Source organism: Salminus brasiliensis, chromosome 3 (assembly GCF_030463535.1).
Source record: "Salminus brasiliensis chromosome 3, fSalBra1.hap2, whole genome shotgun sequence".
NCBI lineage: Eukaryota > Metazoa > Chordata > Actinopteri > Characiformes > Bryconidae > Salminus > Salminus brasiliensis.
Window position 1 is genome coordinate 9206766 of NC_132880.1, and position 26320 is coordinate 9233085.

General features: G+C 39.4%; 2 protein-coding genes across 3 annotated transcripts; one reads left to right on the plus strand and one right to left on the minus strand.

Annotated features, from left to right (window-relative positions):
* The first annotated feature begins 1814 nt into the window (after positions 1–1814).
* LOC140551760 (G1/S-specific cyclin-E2-like) lies at positions 1815–7560 on the plus strand. Its single transcript, XM_072675380.1, has 12 exons — positions 1815–1911; positions 2781–2854; positions 2958–3027; positions 3121–3171; positions 3318–3448; positions 4449–4584; positions 4868–5014; positions 5136–5231; positions 5350–5484; positions 5596–5707; positions 6228–6385; positions 6630–7560. The coding sequence occupies exons 2-12, from the start codon at positions 2841–2843 to the stop codon at positions 6717–6719; spliced, it is 1140 nt and encodes a 379-aa protein (XP_072531481.1). The 5' UTR covers positions 1815–1911; positions 2781–2840; the 3' UTR covers positions 6720–7560.
* A 77-nt stretch (positions 7561–7637) lies between these two features.
* On the minus strand, positions 7638–24903 carry ints8 (integrator complex subunit 8). Of its 2 annotated transcripts, none has more exons than XM_072675379.1 (28): positions 24760–24903; positions 23254–23389; positions 22649–22823; positions 22024–22164; positions 20628–20699; positions 20474–20525; positions 20019–20201; positions 19246–19353; positions 18920–19075; positions 18633–18733; positions 18015–18156; positions 17719–17789; positions 17010–17185; positions 16765–16895; positions 16438–16548; positions 15469–15673; positions 14033–14154; positions 12061–12245; positions 11579–11612; positions 11423–11482; positions 11252–11313; positions 10555–10673; positions 9693–9796; positions 9464–9514; positions 8717–8790; positions 8562–8626; positions 8437–8480; positions 7638–7836 (listed from the first exon to the last, which is right to left on the minus strand). In XM_072675379.1, the coding sequence occupies exons 2-28, from the start codon at positions 23381–23383 to the stop codon at positions 7720–7722; spliced, it is 2991 nt and encodes a 996-aa protein (XP_072531480.1). In that variant the 5' UTR covers positions 23384–23389; positions 24760–24903; the 3' UTR covers positions 7638–7719. The 2 variants fall into 2 exon arrangements, with proteins under 2 accessions (XP_072531480.1, XP_072531478.1); XM_072675377.1 differs by having other exon boundaries at positions 24579–24903.
* Between the last annotated feature and the right edge of the window lie 1417 nt (positions 24904–26320).

Consider the following 26320-nt stretch of genomic DNA (forward strand, 5'->3'; position numbering starts at 1 on the left):
AGATAGCTGCCAGTGGTCAGGGTGTGAATGTTTGTGGTGGGGTAGGGAGGGACTGTAAGAGGTCCCTGCTGAGGTGTTAAGTTGCTCAGGACAGAGGACAGTGAAAAGATTGTGAAAGACAGTGTAGAAGACAATGGAGCAGAAGAGAGGTCATTAGTTCAAAGTTAAAGGTGTCTTCATTAGGGCACTATCTTCCATCGGATCTGACAAATAAGTTGTTGCTGTCATGCAGAAACCTCGATATCTTACAAAATGGCAACAGTACAGTACAAGTCAGTGGAACTGGGATTTTATTCCAGTTCATTTTGGAGCATTTCTATTGGCCCACTGATCAAGAAATTAAAACTAAACTAAAAAAAATGAAAGAGCAACTTCTGGATTCAAATTATAACAAAAAGTGAACTACATGTCAGCAATGAAATGCATCAAAATACAGTATATTGTGCAGATTCTCTGTGACAGCACTTTCAACTGGAAGTGCTGAAATTACCCATGCAGATTGTATGCAGTATACTAATCGTGGGCCAGGGAGAAGGGAAAATACTGAGGACAGAGGGGTACCTCTGTGAACGGTGTGGTTGGCTTTCTCCGGTGGGGTACTGCCCATCTGTGCTGTGTATAGTAAAAAAAATTAAACGTTTCTTATGCCGTTTTAATATTGTATTGTTATATGGTTATATATATTTGTAATTTCTTATTCCCCCCTTTGTCTCTCTTCTTTCCCAACCTCCCCCTTATCATCTTGGGTAATGTTTTGTTACTCTGCAAACAAAAATAAAAAATACATATATACAATATATTGTAACATGTAACATCCACTCTTCTGAGCCTAGAGTTTTGTAAAAGCAACACAATTTTAAGTGGTAAAATGAATGTGATTCGGGGCTTTTAACATTGTCTGAGACAACTCGGCACCAAGAATGCTGATATGTAAAAATACTATGTGCAATACCCCCCTCCCCCCCTGCCACCTCCCTTGTGCAATCAAGAGTCATTTGCAATAACCTGTAAATAATATTGCAACTGATTTTTAAATTCTTATTTACATTGTGTATATAGTGTACATTATTTATCTACATTTTTTTTTGTAACTAAGTGTCTTGCTATCCCTTTCTGCTGTGACACTGAGAATTTCCCCACTGTGGGACTAAAAAAGGATTATCTTATCTTATCTTATGTCTGCCATTTCTTTTTGAATATGATATATGCAATTTCAATGTTGGTTTGATTAGTACACATCCTGACATTTCACAGTAGGCTTATGTGTGTTTTTATGTGTTGGCTTCATATCGCAATGCATTCCAGGAGCCCCACGTTAGGCTAATTCACCTTACAATCCAGTTCCTCCCTTGTAGAAAACCTCATGCTCTCCTCTGAGTCATTTGTTTACATCTGGAGCGAAACGCACGTGGCCTGCTCTTCCCCTGCTCTCCCATTGGCCAGTACAAACCAGTCACCTCCCACCGAGGAGAAGCCGCGATGACAGCTGGACGTTTACTAGCAGTACAGCGACGGAGAAAATGACGGGTTTATTGAACTTAACCAACCTGTATAATGGTCGTATAAGGTTAGTCTCTCGTGTTTTTACACTTATAAGCGTGCCGGAAAATAAAGGACAGAGGATAAACGCTTTGGTGTTACCCGATTGTTTACTGCGACTAATCCGGTCCACATTTGCTTTTCCTGTCATGCTATAATTCAGACAAAGTGAAGTCAGTGAAACCTGCGTTATTACCGCTTTATTAAGCACCTGTTCGCTCTTTATTAACACGACACAGCGCTTCTTCAAAAACCGCGTATGTTGAAATGGACTGGCGAGAGCGGGACACACATGCGCATTGGACACGGAGCTTCTCCCGGTATAAAGAAGTTGGCGCCGGCGCCAGTCATTCATTTTGCACTCCGCCTAAGGTAGGTCCAGGAAGCTCTTCACTGCACCCTCCGAAACCTTTTATTACATTTAGCCGCTTTTAGTGCAATTATTATTATTATTATTTTTACAAAAGCACAATGTGCATATGCTGTAACGTTAACTAGCTTCGTGCTGATGTGTAATCCTTGCATTTTCTGCTTTTAGCTGCTTGGCTAATGCAGCTAACGGTGGCCGAGCTAACTTATTGGTGCTGCAGATGATCAAACTTGCTTTAACTGTTTGTTTGTTTGAAACTTTTAACTACTCGGGTAGTTTCGCAGCATGCAAAACAAGTGTTTTACTTACTAGCTAGCTACCTTGCTGGCATGTCGGCCGAAATGGCACCGACGGATTGCTTATTTCATAGACTTAGCTGGCTAAAGATTTGGAGGGACAATATGGAGTAGGCTAAAATAACAAGATAAGATCATGAAGTTATGCATGTATTTTTTAAGCATTTTTAAAACTAGTCTTTACACTTCATGCGTGTTCAATTGCAAACTGTATCCAGTTGTTTTATTCATGTGCTTTAAGTTAGTTTTGGTGTATTTCAGTATGGGGAAGCAGTATGGTGCGCACAGACACTGCCGCTTATTTGCAATTTGCCCGGGTCTATTTTGGCGCGTACGTGCTTCCGAAATTGCGATTAAACTGCTTCACTTTTGCTCGTATACTCTTCGAAACATGCGCTAGACGTTATAAGAAGTCTGATGAATGGCTCAGGAGACTTTTTTGGTCTTTTCCCGTCGAAATAATGTGAAAATATGATTAGGTAGTGTATGTGGGCGCTATTGTTTTCATCTGAACTTTACAGCTAGCTAACCCACTGTAACTACAGCTGCAGCTAATGTCTGTGTCCTTCCTCCAGGAAAGCGGCACCTCTTCCTTTACAGTACGACACACTGCACACTGCAAACGTAAAAGTATCATGGCCAGAAGAAGGTAAGAAAATAAGATGTAAAACGTGGGATCTGCTGCATTTATGTGGCAGCCGAGTTTGCTGAACCTAGCTAACGCACACGCACACATTTTGGCTTTGTTTCAGTGGACGTCTTCAAGCTAAATCCGATAACAGAACAACGCATGCAGAGAAGATGGCGAAGATAAAGAAAGAGGTTTGTAGACCCTTCAGTTTCTGCATTTTTATCGGATTTCACATCATATTGGATTGCAGTCATTGTTCTGAACCCCGTCCTGTATGTTTACAGCAATACAGCAGGAAGAAAGCGCTGACCAAGAGGCTGAATAATGAAGCCCAGGTGAGCTTTCAACACCACTTTAGTGGAATATCTGGATTTAGATCCGAATTAGTCATTTGTCTGTCTGATTAGCTGAACTAAAGCTACAGATACACGGTTTCTTTTTTGCTGTGTGTTGATCATTGTTAATATATCGTCACCGCCAGAATCTGAAGGTCCAAGAGGGAACATGTAGGGCTGAAGTTCTTGTTGAAACCCCCATGGAGGGGCTGCAGGAGGCATTCGAGCAGCCAGACTTGTCACCGTGCTCTCGGCCATCTCCTCTGCCTATACTCAGGTCAGTTATTTTAACGCATTGATTTTTGGTATTAATGAATCAACTTTGCAACGATAGCCTGATTTAAGGGTGGTCTGATATTGAGTAGTTACGTGGTTTTATTATACCTACAGTGCCATGCCAGAATGCAACAGCCTGCACTTTGTTATACTGTAAAATAGGGCTGGGCGATATGGTAAAAATATTGTATACCATATTTAAAGACATTTTCACGATACACAATGTTCATCTCGATGGACATGATTGCAGACAAAATGCATCAGTATTGACAGATGTTTAAAAACTACCATCCAAATACTCTCCCATATTTAGTACAGTGATTATAATTCAAAATGCGCTGCACTTTATCCAGTTAAACAGCACTAATTACACTGTAATTGAAACATGCAGTTGATCAGTGTTCTTTAAAGGCATATTGTATATTACGACAAACAAAATTATTAATTAAATTATTACGATACGATGAAATACTGTAACGACATTGGGGTTGTATTTGTCTATACTTGCTCAACCTTTTCATTTATTACTCTTGATATTAGTCAGTTGTGGGCTAGGGAAGTAAAAACATGAAATAATCTGTTTGGAAATTAACCATCAGTAGAATAGTTGAGTATTGATGACGTGACAATATCAGCAGTAAATTTTGGATTAGATCAAGGTCCAATCTTGAAGCATATCCAACCCAAAATACCACAGAGTCACATTGTGAGATGTAGTGTTAGCTATGTATTTCTTTCAGTATGGAAGTAAAGTGAGTAGTTTAAGCCTGATGATCTAGTTTTGGATGTTTTGCCTTTAGATCTTAAGTAAGCTCTTCTACTATAAACAGCTCATAGTAAAGCTTGTTGTTTTTAATGAAAAAAGTACAACTGGTACAGTATCGACTAGCCGTCTTTAGTTTTGGGTTAATAGCAAAGCTAATCCTGTCTGTTAAATGTGCAGAGATTTCTCTTCACTTTGTGTGTGTTAATGTGTTTTTCCCTGGTTTTCCTTTTGGCAGTTGGGGAAGTTCGGAGGATGTGTGGGTGAAGATGCTGAGTAAAGAGACAAAGTACAAGCATGGTAAAAGCTGTCTGGAGAGACATCCCAGACTCCAGCCCAAGATGAGAGCAGTTCTACTTGACTGGCTCATGGAGGTACACATGCCCTAGTCTAATCTAAACCACATTGTGAAAATATCTAGGCGTTTTCATGAGTATTCAATTAGTTTTTACATGTAAGATGAATATTGTGTAAAGGGGCTGTTAACATTAGTCCATAATTAACACCATAATTCTCCTGTCATGTGTTGTCTAGTGATGTTGCTCTTCTAATATCACTCAAATACACATTCTTATTCATTTGCAAAAAAAAATGTTTCTTAAATGCTATTGATTCTACCTTCAGATCATCAATTTCTTGTTTGTTTTCTGTCTTTAGGTATGTGAGGCTTATGTACTTCACAGACAGACGTTTTACCTGGCACAGGACTTCTTTGATAGGTTCATACTCACCCAGGAAGACGTGGCAAAGGAACGTCTGCAGCTTATCGGCATCACAGCTCTTTTTATCGCCTCTAAAATTGAGGTAAAGGTCTATTCATTCATACCTTAAAACGCATAGTTCAAGATCTCTCATGTGCTCATGTGAAGGTTTATTTTGCCGTTTGAAAAGGCAGGAAAGGTCTGAATGTTGGGTTTTCTTTCAGGAAATTTATCCACCCAAAATCATGGAGTTGGCCTATGTCACTGATGGAGCTTGTCTTGAAGAGGAGATCTTACAGATGGAGCTTATTATGTTAAAAGTATGCATACCAACCACTGCCCCTGTTCATTCATATACTCTTGATGTTATGAGGTCATTTACATTTATCCAAAAATATATCATTCCAATCTTACATGTGTGTGTGTTCATGTTTACAGGCATTAAATTGGGACCTCTGTCCTGAAACGGTTGTTTCGTGGATGAAGCTTTATATTCAGATGGCCTCAGTTTATGACTTCAATAATCTTCTGGTGCCACAATTTTCTCAAGAAACCTACATACAGATCACACAGGTACAAAGTCTTTTCTTTACAGACAGTGATCATATACAGCTATTAAAGACTTACTCTAACTAAACTCTATACTTCAAAGTTCCTTACATTTACAAAACTGTTCTTGTCCAGCTTTTAGATTTGTGCATCCTTGACATCAACTCATTGGACTTTAAGTACGGAGTGCTGGCTGCAGCGGCCTTTTGCCACTTCATATCGTTTGACGTTGTACAAAAGGTATCAGGTAAGAACGACCAAAGTGCTTCTCCTTAACTTGCTTGTAGGTCTAATCCTGCAATCTTCAGTCACATATCCATATTCACTCAACATTCAAATCAAACCCAGTATTCCTGCAGAGCGTCACAGTGTCACACCATAGTGCTGCAGAGCTCAGCGGTTTATCTTTTAACATGTTTGGAGCAAACTGTCAGCTAATTACCAAGCTTTTTATTAGTTGACTTGGCCATGTTAAAGCTGATGCTTCTTATTCTGTAGTACTCTGGTTCTCCTGGACCTGGTTTAACAGTCCTGTCATAGTCATGTGTACATGTGTATACATGTGGAAAAGTTGTGGGGTGTTTTTTGTTTTTATTTCTTTAAACCAACAAAACATGTCATTTGGGTTGGAAGAAATGAACTCATTCCTAAAAGCATGTACCTAGAATTCTTCAGCACCAAGACATTACTACACACATCAGAAAAAATGTAGAGGTGTAGCACTGCTTATAGCCAGAGACTTGACCTCCTTGTTCTTCCTGCTGCAGGTTTGACATGGGAAGCTGTTGAGGGCTGTGTGAACTGGATGGCTCCCTTCGTCGAGACTATGATGGGTTATGAAAGTGCAAAACTTAAAGACTTTGCTAAAGTTACCTCTGATGACAGACACAACATTCAGACCCATGTTGATTACCTCTCCATGCTGGTGAGTCACTCACTACTTTATTAAATGGCACAGTTAGGATCAAGATATTTCATTTGGTGCTACATTTTAGTGTGGTCAACATTGAAGTAACCAACTTAGGACTTGATTCTTTCAAAACTATTTGAGGACAGAATGTATTCTATATATATATATATATATATATACACACATACATACACACACACATAAGACACTTCACAAAACTGGCTGTGCTAATTGTCTTTGTTTGGTTTTCTGTTATCAGCGTGAAGCTCAGCAAAAATGCCCTATTCGCATGAATGGCATCTTTCCTCCAACACCACCCAGCAGTGCAGAGAAAACCAGCACACACTGAGGGAGCAGGACTACCGCCTGTCCACGACCAGGGCTAAAAGCTATTGTAACATGTGAAAATGGACTGTCAGTCAGTCAGTTTGGGAGATGGACATACTGTTAAATTTTAGATTTATTTTTCCTATTAACTGAATTGCAGTTCACGCCCTCAAAAGATAGTCAAAACTGCACTGGTCTGCCGAAGATATGAACAAAGCATATCCTCAGGGTTGGTTGCCCCCTTCATTTTCTTGCCCAGATCACTTTTAGAAAGTGAAACACTTGCATTTTGATCACTTGGTTCAATATGTGGTAAACAGACACAGCATTACTTCTTCAATCACTAGGTTATTCAGTGTTTGTAAACAAATCAGTATAAAACAAGTATATTTTTTTTTACTAACTTAATGACTTGTGCCAAAATTTTTAATTACTCCAAGTTGAGTCCCTTACAGCCATGTATGATCACCCGTGCAATACTGTTTAATTCAAATAATGGCTTGTAATTGTACTTCTAAAAGGACCAAATTTACAGTGTCTTTCAATAACCATTACATTAGTTATTACATTTCCGATTGTGCTGTTGGAATTCCTGTAAGCTTGATTTCTATTGTGTGAAGCATGTACAGTATGTGATGAACCTTTGTACAGAATCTGCCTATTTCAACTTTGCTAAAGGCATTGAAAATAAAATTACGTATTTATGATTGTTTTCCCTGAAGCCATGATTAGAAATTGCTGAACACGCCAAGGCAGTTTTCTTTTTTATATTGGGCCTTTGTAAGTTTGTGGTGCTTTTTTCAGCAATTTCTAAATGTCGCTTTTTAAAGTAATAGTAATTGTGAATGTGGATATAGTTTGACTCTACAGATTTTTTTTTATAATGTCTAGTGTATGTATGTATATATGTTTTGTAAAAGAAATGTGCAGAAAAAAATACTAAAGTTACTGAATGTATTTATTTTTGGGGTTTTAAACAAAAAATAAAAAATGTACATATTTATTTTGAGAGTGAGTTTGCTTCAGAAGTAAAGTTTTGCCATGGCCTGAAGAAATTTCTTCTTTCTCTTCTGGGCAGCGAGCTGCAGAACCTCTTCAGGATTACTGGAGTTTAGCTCAGTCTGTCCAATAGCCTTGATCTGTTCAAATCAAAGCTTGCGTCAGCGGTTGTTGGTTGTTGGAAAAAGTGCTTATGGTCACTTTAAATGTAAAAACCCTTTTAAACATGTAGGTTATTGAAGTAAGAAAACTGTAGGAGTCTGAATGGTTACAGGACGTGGCAGCAGTAAATGCAGGGAATTGTATGGAGAACTAGAGAAATCTGAAAGTGTGTTTCTCTATGGGTTCTGTCACAGTACAACTCAAGATCTGTAGGTTCAATGGGTATTTTGTATTGTAAATAAAATGGCTATGTTTGTACTAGAGCCTCGGGGACCTCAGCTTCCCTATTACTACCCCAGTGTAGAGTCTAGGTTTCTCCACACTTAATTAATTTCAAGTCAAACAACATTGGATGAGTATTTTCAGCTTGATTTTACAGACATTTCCATAAAACAGCCTCCTTTTATAAAGATCATGGATTTCAAATAAACTGGGAACCTTGCAACTCAATATGGCACTTAAGTGGCCTATCCATCATTTCTAATGCAGTGTAGTCAACAATTTGACTCAACTATTCTCAAGCCACATGATTCAGCTGGTCTAAATGAGAGAAACGCCAGAGCTTATGCAATACTCACAGCAACCTGCCTCTTCTCAATTTCGCCACGTTTGTGATGAATGTCTGTGTGTAATAAAAGTTAAGACTAACATCAAGTCACTTAAAACGAACATTTATACACAGAATGAATGGATGAAAGGATACGAGTCAAATACTCCAGAATGGTCACATCCCAGATGTAGTCATAGAATGAATCCATAGAATCATGGCTAGAGGACAGAAAGGGAAAAAAAGCAAAGGGTGAGAAGGGGGAATTCATCTAAAGCACTTAAACATAACTTACCTAGTTACTCTCATACCTGGTCTGCTCTTGAAGAGCTTTGAATGCAGTCATATAGTCAACTTCCCTCAGGAACTGGCAAAGAACAGCAACCTACAAAGCCAAGTATGGTGTTACAATAGTTTCTTTAAAAAAATTTTTTTTAAAAAGACGAATTGAATAAATGAAAAAAATGAATGAATAAAAAACACCAAATAAAACCTAAGTCATTAACATTTGTGATGTCACAAAATACATCATGAACATATCGCGACCTTTTTAGAAATCACTACTTTTGTGTCATTAAAACCAAACAATTAACATATATCCACCCATGCAGAAGGGACTGCTTTGGTGAGTTCATAAAATGTGTGATGTCATAAAAAACAAACCATTTACATTTATCTGTCTATTTTTATTAATCCTTTATAAAATGTTCTCCTTTATATTTCACTCCCCTCTTTTAGTCCACTTTTTTGTACTTTTTTGATAAATAAACCAATAATTATATATATTTCTATCCCTTCATAATTCATTGTTTTGGTGAGGTCACAAAAACCCCCCAAAAATTAACAAGTGTCTGTAAAATGCTTCAGTCTACTTTTCAAATGGTACACAATACAGGGCAGCTAATCAGAACTGAGGTAATTTACATACATACACATATACATATACACATACACATACACATACACATACATACAAAGAAAAACACAGAGGTTTGAAATGAGAATGTGTTACAAGTACTTAAGCTATAGTCAGCCCAAGACTGGATACGTTTACTTACCTGGGTATGACAGTTTAGTAATGAGCAGCACTTGATCATTCTCTTCAGAACCTGTAAGAACAGATTAAAGGGGTCACTTGCAGGGTGATTACTTACTAAAAATAAAAAAAAATAAAAAAAAACAGAGGGGAGGCAGGTTAAACAAGTTACATTCCTGACTCCAAACTTGCAAAGAACAAACTTGAAAGTGATAAAGCACAAAGGCCATGTTTGGTTGTGCTTTGTGTACCTGGTCGGTGTAGACATCTGGAGGCACAGGCTTGGTGAAGTAATCTGAGCACACTGTACCTGCCTGTAGGTAGTAGTGCATGGCAGCAGAGTACTGGTTGGTCACTGCTCAGAAAACAGGGACAGAAACAGGAAACAGCATTAAAGCAAGAGTTCAGTAAAGAACAGGACATTTTCACACTTTATTCATATACATGATCAGACAAGAAATGTTTGGTGTCTAAAGTTCAGCTCTAAGTTTTGAGTGGAGCTACGAGGCTAATATAGCTGAGAAGTAGTCAAATTTGATGGGCATCACCAATAACAAAAATACTAATAAACTGCATGCATAAATCACGGCACACTCCTGGCATCAGGAATTGCAGTTTAAACTATAAAATGCCAATTGCAGAATTCAGTGGTAAAATGTAAATAAAGTTATTCAGAGTGGTTTGATGTGAAACCCATCAACTCAGATTTTCTTCAAATTGTTGTTGATAGGAATCAGGGCTGCAACAAACGACTATTTAATAGTCAATCTATCGATTATTCAGATTACGAATCTCCCAATTACCAAATAACTTTTGTTCAGGTTGTTTTATGTCGGCTATAGCTTGCACAAACTCTTTACACATCTGGTTTAATTTACCATCAATGTGAACAATTCTGACTCTAAGTTACTCTAGAATGAAGTATTAACTACTCTAAACTACTATTTTTTATTTATGACTGAAATATGCAACAGATGCGGTTCCAAGCCTTTATAAAGCTATAGGGAGATTGAACCTAAATAAAAAGTAAGCAGTTTCTGTCTAACAAACTAAGCGGCCTGAATGGACAAAGAGGTCTACAGATTCAGGAGAGTTTTGTGCACTGGCACTTGCCAAAGTATATGTCAGCTTGGGTGATGAGCCAGGACTGGTTGTTGGGGTTGAGGGTCAGTGCGTAGGTCACCAGCTCCTTCACTGTTACTGCAACAGCCTCCACATCCACAGACTGGATACTAGAAGACAAACAATCCACACAAACACATAGATGAACAGTTTTTTATTTTTCTACTGTTTTACTGTCTGTCTAATACTTTTATACTTTTTACACTTTATTATGTTCAGATTGATCTACTTTACTGTTGTTACTTTACCTGTTGCTTAAATAAGCTGCGTTCACTCGTTAATTCATGGATTATTCACTACATAGCATTTGTTACACAGTGAACTGACTAGGAAATGGCCTAAAGACTTTTCAGACACTAGGTTTAGAAACACCACTTCATAAAAGTGCTTCATAAAAGACATGTGTGACGCATTCATATTCCGTCGCATAAACAAATCAAACATGGCTGCCGTATGAACTGTTGAGCAGTGGCTAGGTTATCAATTGGAAAATACATGCTGTAATTAGGATGTTTACATACTGTCAGAAAAAAAACTAATTAAAACTAAAGGTATGTTTTTTTATGTATTTTTGTTTTATTGTATCATTCTTCATCACTAAAATCTCATTCATCATAACGTATAACCAGCTGATTCCTCAACCATCACAGTGCTGCATAGATAGTAATGGGGTGGGGATTTGACTTACTTTGCCAAGGACGATGGCCATATGGACAGATGTTCTGCAGTCACTTCGTTCACAATATCATCCTAGAAGAGGGTTGACAAGAACACTATATTCTATACCCATCATTAAAATGAGTTGGTCAGAGATCGTACACTTTACATGATAAGAGAAAAAAAAAAAATCTCCACTCACCCGGACAATACTGTGTAGTCTTACAAACAGAGAGATGAGAGTGGTCAGCACCAAAGGCTCCTGGTGAAGAATTTATTTATAAAAAAAAAAGAATGTTTGTATCTCTATTTTAATAAAACAAATAAGAAAATATATTAATAAAAATGACAAACTCACCCTCAGTTTTTTGACAAATGTGATGAATTTACTCCTGAGAGAGAGAGATGGGTAGGTATAGAAAGAGACAGACTGTGTCAATTTTACTGTACTTGTCTTTTTGCAATGTCGTGCAACTAACCTCATACCAATTTTTGGACATGCAGCATTTATGCAAATGACTGCAGACGCTGCTGCCTTTAGTCAAACGGACGAAGGGTGCACTCACTTCCTTTATAAACATCTGATGCTGAATTAGGTGGTGAGGACACAGGAAGAGGTTTTCTTCTGATGACTAATCTATGTATGTCATATTTGTGCAGGTGTCACTGCACAGTAGAACAGCGCACCACTAAACCTTAACTTCACCTATGCAGTTTCGGTCATTCTGCCATTTCCTGATTCTGAATAACATTACATCTACTAACTTGTACTTGAACTATTTTAGGATAGTTAGGTGTCTTTTGACTGGTCGTTTAGGTGTGTGCTGTGTTGACCTTTACCTGGGTAAGATGCCGAGTGAGGAATCTCTCTGTTTGATGAGGCTGACCCGGCCGTCACTGGCCCGTTTGTGCTGGCTGGACACGGAGCAGATCTGCACCACCACCTCCCATAGCTCTTTAGCTGTACGCCGACTTTCCTTAGGCCCTGGAAGCTCCTTACACGTGGCAGCCAGTAACTGCCCCAGCTACACAAGAATAATAATAATAATAATAATAATATGAATTAAAAATAGCAGAATAAGGCTATGACAAATGCAAATAATGGCTTTAAGTTTAAACCCTAATAAGGACTAATTTGCTCTTTCCCCTTCCAATTAATGTATTGTATCAGCCAAGACAAAGGTCCTTAATGTGCTTTCCTCTGGAGCTATAAGGTTAATGTAGCTAATGAGTAACAGAAGCCTTTCTCCTTTTTTTTGTTACAATTTTAAAACCGTTTAACTGTTTTGTTCAGACAACAATATATAGTGGGAATGACCGTCAAATGTTTTTACCTACAGATAAAAACAGTACTACCAACCAGAGGTATTTTTAGGGAGTTTTAGGTTCAACCTGAGACTGTGAAACTGAAAACCCTGGGTTATCTGGAATTGCCTTTAGCGTTTATTGATTAAATTGACTCTGCTGCCCTTCAGGACGTACACTTTTCCAAAGAGCTCCTCTTTTTTACTGATCAACAACCAACTTCATAACGTTTGACCATGTGCAATCAGTGTATGTTTACACTGGGATCAGATTTTTTTTCAATAACATGAAGAAAGTGCGTTCATGGTCAAAAATTCAGATCCATATTTAAATTTCATTATGAAAGGCAGTAAAGTGAGAACCAGTTCTTTTGCAGACATTTGCAATTATATTTATAACTTTTTAAGAGCAATCAGCACAAGTACACTCACATCAGTGCATTCATAAAATCTACTTTTTTAATTTCCTATGTTAACATCAAATATAATGCGATCTATGGAGAAAAGGGGACCTCCTTGTAACTTCATCTTCACCTAGTTATGCATGCAATCCAAAAATTCCTTTACATTTAAATGGTGGGGTCCGTTTCCTATGTTCCTTGTTTGTACTATGTGTAATAGAACAGCTTCCAGCTTCATGCTTGAACAACTGCGGCATCAAAGTATGCGAGAGCTAGGGTCACCAGGGACACAGCGCAAGACCTGTGAACACAGAGTACTAAGGACAGTCTGGCAATGCGGAGTGCCTGCACCATGTATGAACCAGCTTTTAACTGCCCTGCTTTCATTCCTCTAATCTTGTTTATTGCAACTCTAATCTTTAAGAGCATGAAGTAAGTATTTGGGAGCAGAGCAGTGCAGTGTAGAGGCAGATCCAAGTTAACGCTTACAGTGGTTGGTGAGATGCCCCCTGATTACCCACTGTTCTCATCTTTTCAGCTAGCTAACTTCTGGTTAACATGACAAGTAAACTACCTGAGTATATCCTTGCTTTCATAGCTCTTTAATTTTGTTAAAGGAGGTCCCAGCTCACAAGGCCAGTAAGGTCAAAAGATTTTACCAGTTTAACAGAATTCTGATCTAGACAGATTTGAGACAGGTTTTATAAATTTTAGGGACTTTTTAAATTTGTCCTCAGGGTAAGCCTGCACCACACACCCCCTTCCTCCACAAATCTCTAATAAAGCCACTGATGCCAGCCATCTTAAAGACTGACCTTTGACTATACTTTCATCAACATTTTTTGCTATATTGGCCTCAAAACTAAAAAAGCAAAATTCAGACATCAAACATCTGATGCACCACATTATGGGTAAAGGGGGAAACTGCAAATATGACCACCCCCCACCCCCAACCAATACTTTCCTTTTCAACCTATTCAATAAAATATACCTTGAGCCCAAATGATTTACATTGTCCCCCATTTGTAACCAAAAAATAATAATAATAATACAAATTTAAAAAAAAAAAAAAGGATGATGAGAGGCAGTAAGCAAGCTGTTGTTTACCTTAATGTATGGGTTGTTGTTCACCAGTGCTGAGGGCACTTGCAATGTGAGGTATTCATTCTCCCTCCAGTTCAACATGAAGGCCACACACTCTTCCCCAACGACCTGCCTGAGCGGTATATCTGAAACACATGACAAGACTCTCAAACCATTTAGAACAATCCTCCAAACAGTTGATGAGCTGGATGAGGTGTGGACGGGAATGGTTGGTACAGTAATGGGAGATTAATTTCTGGGCCTGAGTGTAAGAGCTCTAATATGCTTCAGACTGCATAATCCAATAAACCAGTGAATATCTTACTATACCCTGTGGAATGAATACAATGCTGAGTCGCACCAGCTGTCCTTGATTTTGGATCAATATGTGCAAGAGAAGAGTTACTCTGTGAGAGGGCTCCTTATCGGGGGAACAGAGGGCAAGAACCTCAGGCCCAAAGACCAGAACTGGCCAGTAACTATGAAAAGTGACTAAAGTGATCTATGTAGACCTACAAGACTGCTGGAGTCCAAACTGGTAGAGGAGGAAAATGTTTTCTTAGCACACTTCAGGCCTGTTAATATCAGTCAGTCATCGTTTGAATGCCACAGCCTTCCTGAGTATCATAGCTGACCATGTAAATCCCTTCATGACCACAATTTACCACCAAATTAACATAATGCACCAGATTACTAGTGTCATGGGTTGGAAAAGGGTGATCATCACAATCATTATAAACATCTGAGGGAACATCTTTTGGAAGAAAGGATGGGGTGTTCCATCCCTCCAGGACAGTTCCAGGGACTTGCAGGATCTTCTGTTGAACTGCTGCCACTTGGTCATCAGTACCATTATCCAAGATGTCGGACTGCCCGATAGTGTGAGAGCTTTGGGCCTAAAGCCCTTATACTACTAAAAGTGCACTTAAATTATTTGCTTGAATACCAGGATTATTTTGGGCTTCTTTAGGTACTTTTAATGTTTAATTTTTATCTGTTGTTTATTGTTTTTTGTTTTGTCTGTGTTCCCAGCATTAATTGTCTCTCGAAAATAAAGTAGATCAAATTCAATATCAAATTTGTTGTGGCTAAACGTCTTACTTTATAGGACGTTGCCATTTTTTTCCTTTATAGGTCACCTGTCTGTAGTGGTTCTCATTTTCATTCTCATTCTTTAGATTATAAATAAAAAAAAAAAACTGACAGTCTTGAGTGCATTTATAGCTGTATCTTTATCACTGTATTTCTGATCACAGAGATTCTGATCACAGAGTGCCTGAGCAAGAAGGGGGTGATAGGTTATTGGCCATAGTTCCAACATCAGATCGATGATAGAAACACAATTTCCTATTAGTTAGGGGGAATAAAAGCCACCAACAAATATATTAAGCCACCAATAATTCTAACCATCAGAATGATGAATAAAGCGCTGAAGAGTACAGAAACAGTTCTTTTCTTACCATGGATTCTCATCTCCAAGTAGCCACGGACTCTGCTGACCAGGTCAGGAGGGGGCCTCTCTACATTACCCTCAGTTGCCCCGGCCTCGTGTGCTCGCACCTCCAGCAGCAGCATCTCATTCAGCATGACCTGCCGCAGCTTCGGAGAGAACTCGGTCACCAGCTCCAGACAGGCCGAGAACAGCTGCCGACCATGCACAAAGTCCTGCAAATTCAAAAATCACAAAGGTTTTAGAACAGCAGCCACCAATTCCAGCTCCCACCTTTATCAGAAGAGAACAGAGTGCTATTTTTTCAGGAAAGTTGGAAATCATATGCTCCCTACCACTGAAGAGGCTGCAGGATAAATTGGAATGGGAGCTGAAGCCTTAGCTTTGTTAAATAAGAGAATATATAATAATAAACATGCAGTTCAGCAGTGAACATGCAGTAATGTACTGTAAACTGGGAAAAATTCATTTTCTTGCCCAATTCCAATTTCAGATTTTTTAACAAAAGGCTTTGATTCCTGTCTTGGATGACTTTCTCTCTTTCTCAGAATTATTAATGACAGCATTAAAAAAAATTTTGTTTTATTTTTTTTTAACGAGGCAAAAAAAATATGATAAAAACGAGAGTTAAACTGAACCGGAATTAATGCAGGGGTAACCGGTAAAACAGTAGGAAGAATTAAGCCAGATTATTCCTCCTGCTAGTGCTAGTTTTTTTTTTAGTCTGTCCAGTCAGAGAAGTGATGCTGAATAGAATGAAACGCTCTGCTTTGTATAACTCAATCACAGATTCCTTCCCTCCCATCATACTGAATACAGCTGACTCCAACTACAGCTGCTCTCATACTGAATCAAGAATAAACTGCTGTTAACCACCACCAGGCACAGGCCTAGTCCAGATTGAGGCTTCTGACACCAGAAAGACACTGATCATGTTCATGATACAGACCTGATATAGCATGATTAGCATGATACACACCTTGATTTTAACACAGTGAAGACCTTTAGCCATAAGAATGTACACAAGATCCCGAGTGAGGTTGTCCTTAATGGCCAGTATGACTTTCAGGTAGTCTGAAGGAACTTCCCACTAGAAGTAAAACAAAACAGATGGTGGTTTTCTGGTAAATCCGAACACCTATTAAGGTAAGATCTTCTAAATAAATATTATATATGGTTTTGTCATTTCAATTGCAAATGTTCTCCTCAATACTTCAACATTTTAAATCGTGTTTGTGGACATCTAACACTTTCTGTAGAGGATCATGATAAAACAACCAGACAGTAAATTATGAGCCTTCCTGACCTTGCTGTTGACCCTCCAGAAGGACCGCTCAGCCATGCCATGGAGCTCAATGAGGATCTGTCTGATTTGTCTCGCGTCCAGTGAGAGAATAAGCTGCTGCTCCAGGTGGCCGATATTCACACTAGCAGAGGCTATTAGATGGGTAAAAACAAAGGTCACCACAGTTTCCTAAAACACACTGAAAGCAGGCAAGTGATTAGATTAGATGTTATCCAGTAGCTTGCATCCGTCAACACCTAGCGTACCTGGAATGTCGTAGAAGGAGGGGAGCGGCTTTGCGCTTAGGTTGACCGTGGCTGATCTCCTTCTCATCTGGTCCAGCAGGACCTTCTTTTCATCATCTGGAAGCAGCTCCATGAAGAGCTTGTGAGATGACACCATGTAGGCCAGGGGAACTTCCTCCAGCCTCTCACAAAGGTTCCTTGGGTGAACATACATTGCCGTCAATCACTATAATAACAGATTACCTACAGGTAGGGCTTAATATTAGTAATATAAAAAGTTACATAAAAGATCTAAATGGGATTTTCTGAAGCAGAATGTCTGCAGAATGTCAGTAAGGATGCACAAATATTTACATTTACATTTAAGGCATTTAGCTAACGCTCTTATCCAGAGCGACTTACAAGGTTACTGGTATTACAGAGGTGGGCCAATGTAGTGTTAGGAGTCTTGCCCAAGGACTCTTTTTGGTGTAGCGCAGCATGGTCACCCAGACCGGGAATCGAACCCCAGTCTTCCATGTGGTGTGGTAGCTTACAGGTAGGTAGTGGACTTCTAATCCCATATAATCCCAAATATGGGAACTATGGACTTGAAATGAAAACACATTTTGTGCTTGAGATCAGACTGACTAATATTGAGTAGTTCACTGCTTATCCAGACAATTCCTCAGCAATTGCCTCCTTAATTAATCTGGCAGTAAAACTTTAAGAAAGCAATAAGAGCACTCACTTGAGGAAGAGAGACATTTTCCTTTTGGAGATCTCTGAGGTGTGCTCCTTATCTAAAGACTTTGTACACACCTGCAACAAGAGAAGGAAGTGTTAACTTTGAAGGGTCATATCTAACTGTCGTGCAAAAACTTGGCAACTAAAATAGTAGGAACAAAATTCTTTAACAAATAAACATAAAAAAAAAAGTCTATTGGTCCACTCATCATGCATGTTTCATGTTCCAGCACCGATTTGCTTTCTTTACTTAATAAATTCAGCATTCTTTGTTGTTATTAAGGAATCTATTGTTTATACCTCCAGCAGGAAGCTGACGGTGCGTTTGCTGGGCTTTAGCAGAAGCTGCTGGAAGCGTACGCCAAGCACCTGACCCTCCAGGGCATCCCGCACCGCATTACACATGCACAGCTTGTGGCACACCTCCTCCAGAGCCTTGTCCCTGTTATAAAAAAAGAATAGCCCATAGTCATAGATATAGTCATCCATGTAAGCTCCCTAGACAAAAAAATAATAATAATGAGTCACCTCACATGTTTAACATGGTAGTAACTTCAGGCCCCTGCAGATGACATTGAACAAAGAGGATGGAACTATAAATACATGCAGGGTGTGTGATGGGATTCAATGATTGAGAAGTGGTACAGTGCAGTGACTGTTTCGCTGGATGCATGGAAAATGGGTCACAAAGCAGTTGCTAATGATTGGCAAAAAAGGCTGAATCTGCTTTGTGACCCTCTTTTCAGTCTATGAATCCGGTCCTACATTCCGCCGATATTCATAGCCCAATCATCCTCGTGCAATGCCATCTGCAAGAGCATGAAGTTACCACCTCCTTAAAATGCAAGGTGACAAATTTTTTTAATTTCTCAAAATGTATCTACACAGCAATCAATATTAACAGACAATGCATCTCACCCTTGCTGAACCCTATGCAACAGTTCCAACTGAACCGAATGTCTGAAGCTGTTTGGAAGGCTGTGTGTCACATTGTCTTTAATGAAGGCATCAATCAAACCCTGCAAACAGGACAAACAGAGACGAAACGCATATAAGACACTAACTACCACTGTTCTAGGACAAGTCGAGTGCACCATAGTCTGCATTTATTATTTGGCAACAGCCCCAGCACAGGCAGCTTGAACTACCATGACAATAACTTGGAATTCTGTAGCAGCGCACTGTGCATACAAAATGGCTCAAACCTGGTAGTTGTGAGTCTTGATTAAGTTGTTGATGAGGCCGTAGGGGGTAAGCTGACTGTCGCTGGAGTCTGAGGACCCAGTCATGGCCCTGCATGCGCTCCAGTAGCCAGCCAGCCGCCTCTCATCCAGGTGGCAGTGTAACGGGTTTGGGCTAAGCTGCAATAACAGATATACACGTTTGAGAAGTGTTACGGTTCCATGTGTACATCTCTGTAGAGTGTCTTACTTTCATTATGGACAAGAACACAGCCATGGCAACATGCACAAAGACAACTACAAACAATAGGAAAATAAATGTTAAGTAGTAAGAGAATAATAACCCTTACCTTTGCAAGCAGTTCTCTTGTTTTGCGGAAGTGCTCCTGGGCCTTCTCGTAAGCCGAAGGGTCAGAACAGCCTTGCTGAAAGTAAATTCCTCCTAAATCGTAATGTACCTGCAGGACAGAGAGGGTCACCTTGTTGGAGTAGCTGTCTCTACTGTCTAGGGAATGCTTTCTACTAGATTTTAAAGCATTGCTGTGAGGATTTGATCATTTAGCATTTAGTAAGCATTACTGAGGTCAGGATCCTGGATGATTACCACCCCACCTCATCCCCAACTCATGATACCAATAGTTTCATGTTTATCTGCTCCAGAAAGTGCTAAGATTTTAGCAATCTGCCAGCCATACTGTATAAAGCCAGTGTAATAATACATACCTCTAGAACTTATAATATTTCTGTAATTACAGTAGTTACAAAATCCCCAAATGTGTAAGTCTAGGTTTCTTTTTATTTATTATTATTTCACCAACAGAAAAAGAATGAGCTAGAGGGGTATAAGCTCTGTATCTGACCACCTATACTACAGGATCAGCATTAGTTTCACTGGTGTGTTACAGTCACTGTACACAGCGCAGTGCACTGTAGACTGCAGAGTATAATCTCCGTCCACGACAGTTCAGGAAAAATACATGTACAGCTACACCCGTTATTGTTGTTATCGAGAGGAATAGAAGAATCCCTAATGCCCAATTCTAGCATGAATCATTTCGTTGCTGAATCATCTACAAATAAAGGGTTTTCCAAATTGGCATCATGTCTACCATGTCCATCCTACCTGACAGTGGAGCTCGTCTGCACTAATCCTGAGGCCAGCTGTGGAGGACTCTGTCTCCCCGTTGGCTGTACTGGGATCAGCTGCCAGCAGGTCCAAAGTACGCAGCGTGTGGATGTAAAAATCCTTCTTAATGTTCAGCGCGCCTTCAAGCACCATTATGGAGTCTGTGGCCTGCTCTTTTAGCTGGAGAACAAGGCAACAATAACAAAAACAGTTAAGGCTGATATCAGCTGGCTACCAGACTGTTGCGCCGGAACATTAACGGCTAACGTAAAGACACTGTTTTTGGTCCTACAGTCCTTTAATGACTTAAGTATAGTTGATAGGGGTCACAGTTGAGGGTTGAGTCAAAGACTCTATCTTTTGTCCAGGTCTACAGAACTATCTCTGAATGCTTTAACGTCTGGAAACAAAGACTGCATGGAAAAAATATACATTAACTATATAAATCTTACCACGCTAAGTATATTCTCAGTCAGTTCCTTCTCCTGCTGCACCAGGTTCATCCTGACAGAATGAAACAGACAGTACAACGAAAAGTGAAGCTGGGAGCACATTATCTTAAAGTTGGCTCAGTTTCCGATACAGAGCTGATCTAGACATACGTACATGTTAAGCTGATGGGGTCCAGGTTTTGCCTGTTTCTCAGGAAAGCTGCTCAATACTATAGTACGAATGGCCCTTTGAATAGAAGACGGAAAACAATAGTTACACCCAAGTCAAACGGCAGCACATTTAAAAAATATTTTATACCACTTTATTATACTGAACAGCACTATATTGTGCCCAAACTAGTCAAGGAGGGTTTTGAATATTATATTAAACCATTTTATCATTTTAAAAGAAACACCACCATTTACAGCCACTATTTACATACTTCTCAACAGCATTGCACTTTATCAACAATATTAAGAATATGAAGTTAGTGTAGGCGGACCCCCTTAAATTTTGCTAACGGTAATATACAATGACCTATTGTAAAGGGTCCCCATAACGTAATTTCCTTACATTTTGTATATTTACTTCCTCAAAATGTACATAAACTCAGCCCACTAGCGAAAGCTCTAGTCAAATCTGGCGAAATGGTAAAATATGACTGTGGCTTGAGAAGAATATGGTGGTCTTGATTCTGGAGAGCAGTTCATCACCTCCATACTCTTCATCATGACTCACAGCCTCAAGACCACAGCTTTTTTGGGAGATCAAAGTCGGCAAGCAACAAAGCAAAAGTGAATGGGTGATAGGCTACAAGCCAACCCGTCTACAATTTCTTTAGCTTACGAACAGCATATCACACTAACAGCACAATGCTATCTGGTAAAACTCGGGAACAATAAGTGTTTCTGTTACAGTGTTAAAACTAAGCTATGAAATGAGGCTTCTGCGAGTCATGAACCCACCAATAGTTTCAATCACATTTTCAGCCACAAACAGCTGATCAAATTGGAGAATATCAGGCAAAACATGAGGAAAATCTCTGACTGAAGCTGAAGCTCAGAGCACATATTGGGACAATTATGTAACAAAGGGGTTTTAACTAGTGTTGCAGCGATATTGTATCAGCGCCGATACTGGCCCTACCTTTTATTTATTTATTTATTGTTATAGAACCAAACATTTAAGCAACAAGTAGTATTTAATTACCATTAAACAGATGTTTAGTGGGGGGGGGGGGTTGCATGTAAACTTTCTGAATGTTTTTTAATGTAAAATTGCACTCTAAAAATGTGAATTGTAAATACCAATTAAAAAGCTGTTCTGTCAAGCTTAGCAAGATTATGCAGTGACTTGACTAGTAAATGCTGTTCTTTCAAGGTTATTCGATCTTATTTGGGATAAGATATAAAAAAGTACAACCTATAAAAAGTGGAACACTACAAATATCAGGATTTACAGCCATCTATCAAGTATTTAAGTCAGAGTTTGTATCGGTATCAATAGTCTGTATGGCCAGATTCTTTACAAAATCTGGTCAAGAGATCATACTCATCACATCTGTACTCACCAGCGGTTGTAGATTAGAACAGCCATGGCAGTGGTGGGAGGCAGGGTAGACAGATCCAAGTCTACATGTTTAACTCCAGGAGGGACTTTACTGACACACAGCAGCTCATTCAGTAACATGTTCAGCACTGGAATGGTCAACCTGAAGGTGTATTTAGACAGATATCATGATATACAGATATGATTAACAGAGGGGGGCTGAGCTATAGTCTGTAATCAGTGGTTTAATGAACTCTCAAAAAATTAAACTGTTATCCTGTGGGCTAGTTAATACCTTGCAGGTGATGATCCTCATCATCAGAGAAAGAGTCAGTTATAACTACATTAACAGTATTGCTTGTAATATCATTCCATTTACTATTTTATGACATTTTATTTTGCTTTTATTAATGTATGTCATTTAGAATTACCTAAATGTACAAACTATGCTATTTAAATAAGCTTGCCTTACTTCACCCTACCTACATACTGATCTAGAAGGCAGGTGGAGCTCTTTAAGTGGATAATGAGAGGAACCAGTAGATATAGGTTTCTAATAAACTGGACAGTGAGTGTATTACAAGACATTTAGGAAGTACAACACATAGTTTGTAAGTGGTATATGGTCATTTACAGCAAACACACACCCTTTCTCCAGTACGTCGAGGTCCCATCTGAGGTGTGCAGCCACCTTGAGAGCAAGCAGTTTTAGAGTGCGGTTTCGCCGGTTATCGGCAGGTGGCTGGACCTGGTTCTGTTCATTAACAGAAGGCTTGGAGGCTTGTTCCAGGAACTGGATAACTAGCTGCACTGGAGAGGGGTCTGTTGGAAACACAGAAAAAGGTTAGACATTTTGTAATACGTATTCAAAGTTTTTTCCAGGAAAAAAACATCAAGTTACTAAAACCGAAACCAGAAAAGTCCACTGAAGGTTAAGGTTTTTGTTGTCCTGTAAAATTTGCAACCTCAAAGCAAAGTCTGTGTATTACTTTGAATAATTAAATAATAAATAAATAATAACTTTTGTCTCAAATCTGTGCCTCTGTTCATTTGAGCTGGATATGCTTCTTCCTACACTGTATATTTAAAAGACGCCTGCTCATTCAACATTTCTTCTGAAATCAAATTTGAGTATACAAATAGGAGCCTTCACCCCTTCACCAAACACATTATCATGTTTTTTTTTTTTTCTATATCTGACCACAAGTGGACATGTGATCACTGAGAACATCATAAAGAAATGAACAGTGACCTGGGTTGGCTTTCTGCAAATGCTGCTCCAGCAAGGAGGGATCTAACAGGAACTCAAACCAGGAGGTCTGCGGGGGAGTGTTGGGCCGGCTACCGCTCACAGCCTCTCGGTCTGCGGCTTCGGCACTCATCTTCACCTAGGGTGGAAACAATGAAACAAAAAGGGCACAAAAAGGCACAAATAGGTAGACAATGCATATCTTTCTCAAAGGGCATCGGAAATGCTGAATAGCATATGGCGAAAAAAGTACTTGTACTAATCAGTAATGAATGAATGATTGCTAAGACTGCTTTAGCGAGTACTGAATTTAATGACATATACCCCAGTACTATTTTCACCACTAGGCTGTGAATGATCCACCCCCATGCTTAACAGTTGGGGAAGTGCTCTTTTAATGAAATTCTGCACTTTTTCCCCCTAAAAGCATACATTTCCCCATTTGTGTATAAAATGTTGGATATTTAACTCAACCAGTCCACATGACTTCAGGCTTGTTTGGGTGTCCCTTTGAAAAGGAAAGGGGTCATGCTGAATTTCATGGTCAGGACGCAGGAAAGAGGACATTTCCATGCAGGTCGTATTTGCACAGTAGAACAGCGCACCACCACACCATATAGCAAAAATATGTAGGAGAAATTATGCAGCCATCATACAAATCCTTTATTTAAGTACTGATATTATTATATATATATATATATATATATATATATATATATATATATATATATATATATATAGATAGATAGATAGATAGATAGATATGTAGATAGATGGATAGATGGATGGATAGATAGATAGATGGATAGATAGAAAGATAGATGCTGAATCTAAACCACAAACCACCATAGTGCAAAATTAAATAACGTGTATAGTAGCCTACCATTATTGAGCATTCCTTACTGTAGTCTACATCACACTAAAATAACGTTATGTGACACACTAATATCACACTTATATAATGTATTTACACAACAAATATAATAATAATCAGTAATGAGCTGGCTTCTTACTTTAATTAGCTACCCGTTCCACCTTAAACACTGCCTAAATGACACTGCTGCACCATTTAAGGTGGAAGGGAAAATTGGAAAAAGGAGCTTCCTTAAAAGATTCGCATTCACCACTGAGGGGCTGAAACGTGGTGCTAAATGAGACCGATATTCAGAGATTTTAAAATAATCAGATCATTGGGTTAAAGGTCTCGAGTTTAACGCTGCCTAGTCCAAAACACAAGCACTGACAAAGATGTACTATGGTAAACACTGAGCTCAAAAAGCGAACAAGGAGTGTCTCCACCGCCACACAAAGGAGAAATCTTAACTTACTTTAAGTTTAACCATCATGCAACTTCCAGTGAACCTAGAGGTCTGAACTGAATAAAATTACAAACGAGAGAGCCCTCGCTTCTCCAACTGAGCTGTACACTGCTGCTATACTGTGGCACTCGCTCTGGCCATCGTCATCCTCGTTACCGAACAAGAGGTATCGACAAAGTTACTGACTCACCCAACGTTTATTCTACAGATAATCACTTGGCAGGGGTGCAATTAAAAACATAAATGAATTTAAAAACGAAGAATAAATACGGATATTAAAAAGAAGCCTGCTGGTCGAGAGTCGTTTTTATTCTTATTTCATTCATTGTCGCGCTGAGCCGCGCAGGCCTGCACACCGCCCCCTACTGCACTGGAGGGTAGTGCTCTATGACGGTGGGATCTTCCAGACGTCCATCATCCAGCTGCTTCTTTCTGGGCTCAGTGCTACGAATGGTTCTTTGAGCGATGTCAGAAAATGATCACATTTGGTTCCAGTTGTGCTAGCTGTGATTGTGAAGAAAACTAGTAAAGGAACTTTATATACACCTCTGAAAATCTTTCTCTTTTACAATAAATGACTGTTTTGGACCCAAAATAAATTATTCTGTTGCATCACACAAACATCATGCATTTAAAATGCCTCCTTTTATAATCTTTGACACTGATTTTAGTGCTAAGGACACAGGAGAGGTTTTTTTCTGAAGACTCTCTTCCATGGAGGTCCTATTGCCTAGGGGCAGTGGTGGCTCAGCGGTTAAAGCGCTGGGCTATCAATAACAGGGTTGTGGGTTCGATTCCCGGGCTCGACAAGCTGCCACTGTTGGGCCCTTGAGCAAGGCCCTTTACCCTCTCTGCTCCCTGGGCGCTGGAGTTGGCTGTGTGTGTGTGTGTGTGTGTGTGTGTGTGTGTGTGTGTGTGTGTGTGTGTGTGTGTGTTCACTACCAGATGGGTAAAAAGGTAAAGGTGCACGTATTTGTCACTGTACAGTGTGGACTGTACAGTGAAATGTGTCCTCTGCATTTAACCCATCTGGTAGTGAACACACACTCACACACATGTGTTAGGGGCAGTGAGTACACACACACACCCAGAGCGGTGGGCAGCCAACTCCAGCGCCCAGGGAGCAGAGAGGGTAAAGGGCCCGGGAATCAAACCCACAACCCTGTTATCGGTTAAGTGCGGAGGACACATTTTGCTGTACAGTGTACAGTGACAAATACATGCACCTTTATTTGTGCAGGTGTTGCTGCTCAGTAGAACCTCAGTGCTTTTATTGTGGATAATATTTTCATAATTAGATAGATAGAAAGATGGATGGATAGAAATTGCACAATACAGCACAGTAATACAAGTCAATAATTACAATAATAACAACAAATAGAATGAATGAATCAATAGAGATGAAAGGCAGTGCAGTTATAAAGAAGGAATAAAGCAGACAGATGATACTGATTACTGAATAAATATGTGCATATATTGGTATTTAGGTAAAGTAAATTGTCAGTAGTGTCCAGTAGTGCAGATGTACCGGATGTAAAGTAAAGTGTTAACAGTGCAGATAAATAAACCTATGATTGAACATAAGAGACTCAGTCCTCATCCTTCCTCCTCCCTCTTCTGGCCCCATTGGGAAGAGCTGAAGAGCCTGATCGCTCTCGGAACAAAGGATCTCCTGAGTCTGTCTGTAGAGCAGCTCTGTGAGAGCAACCTGCCACTGAACTTGCTCCTTTGGTCCATAATGATGGTGTGTA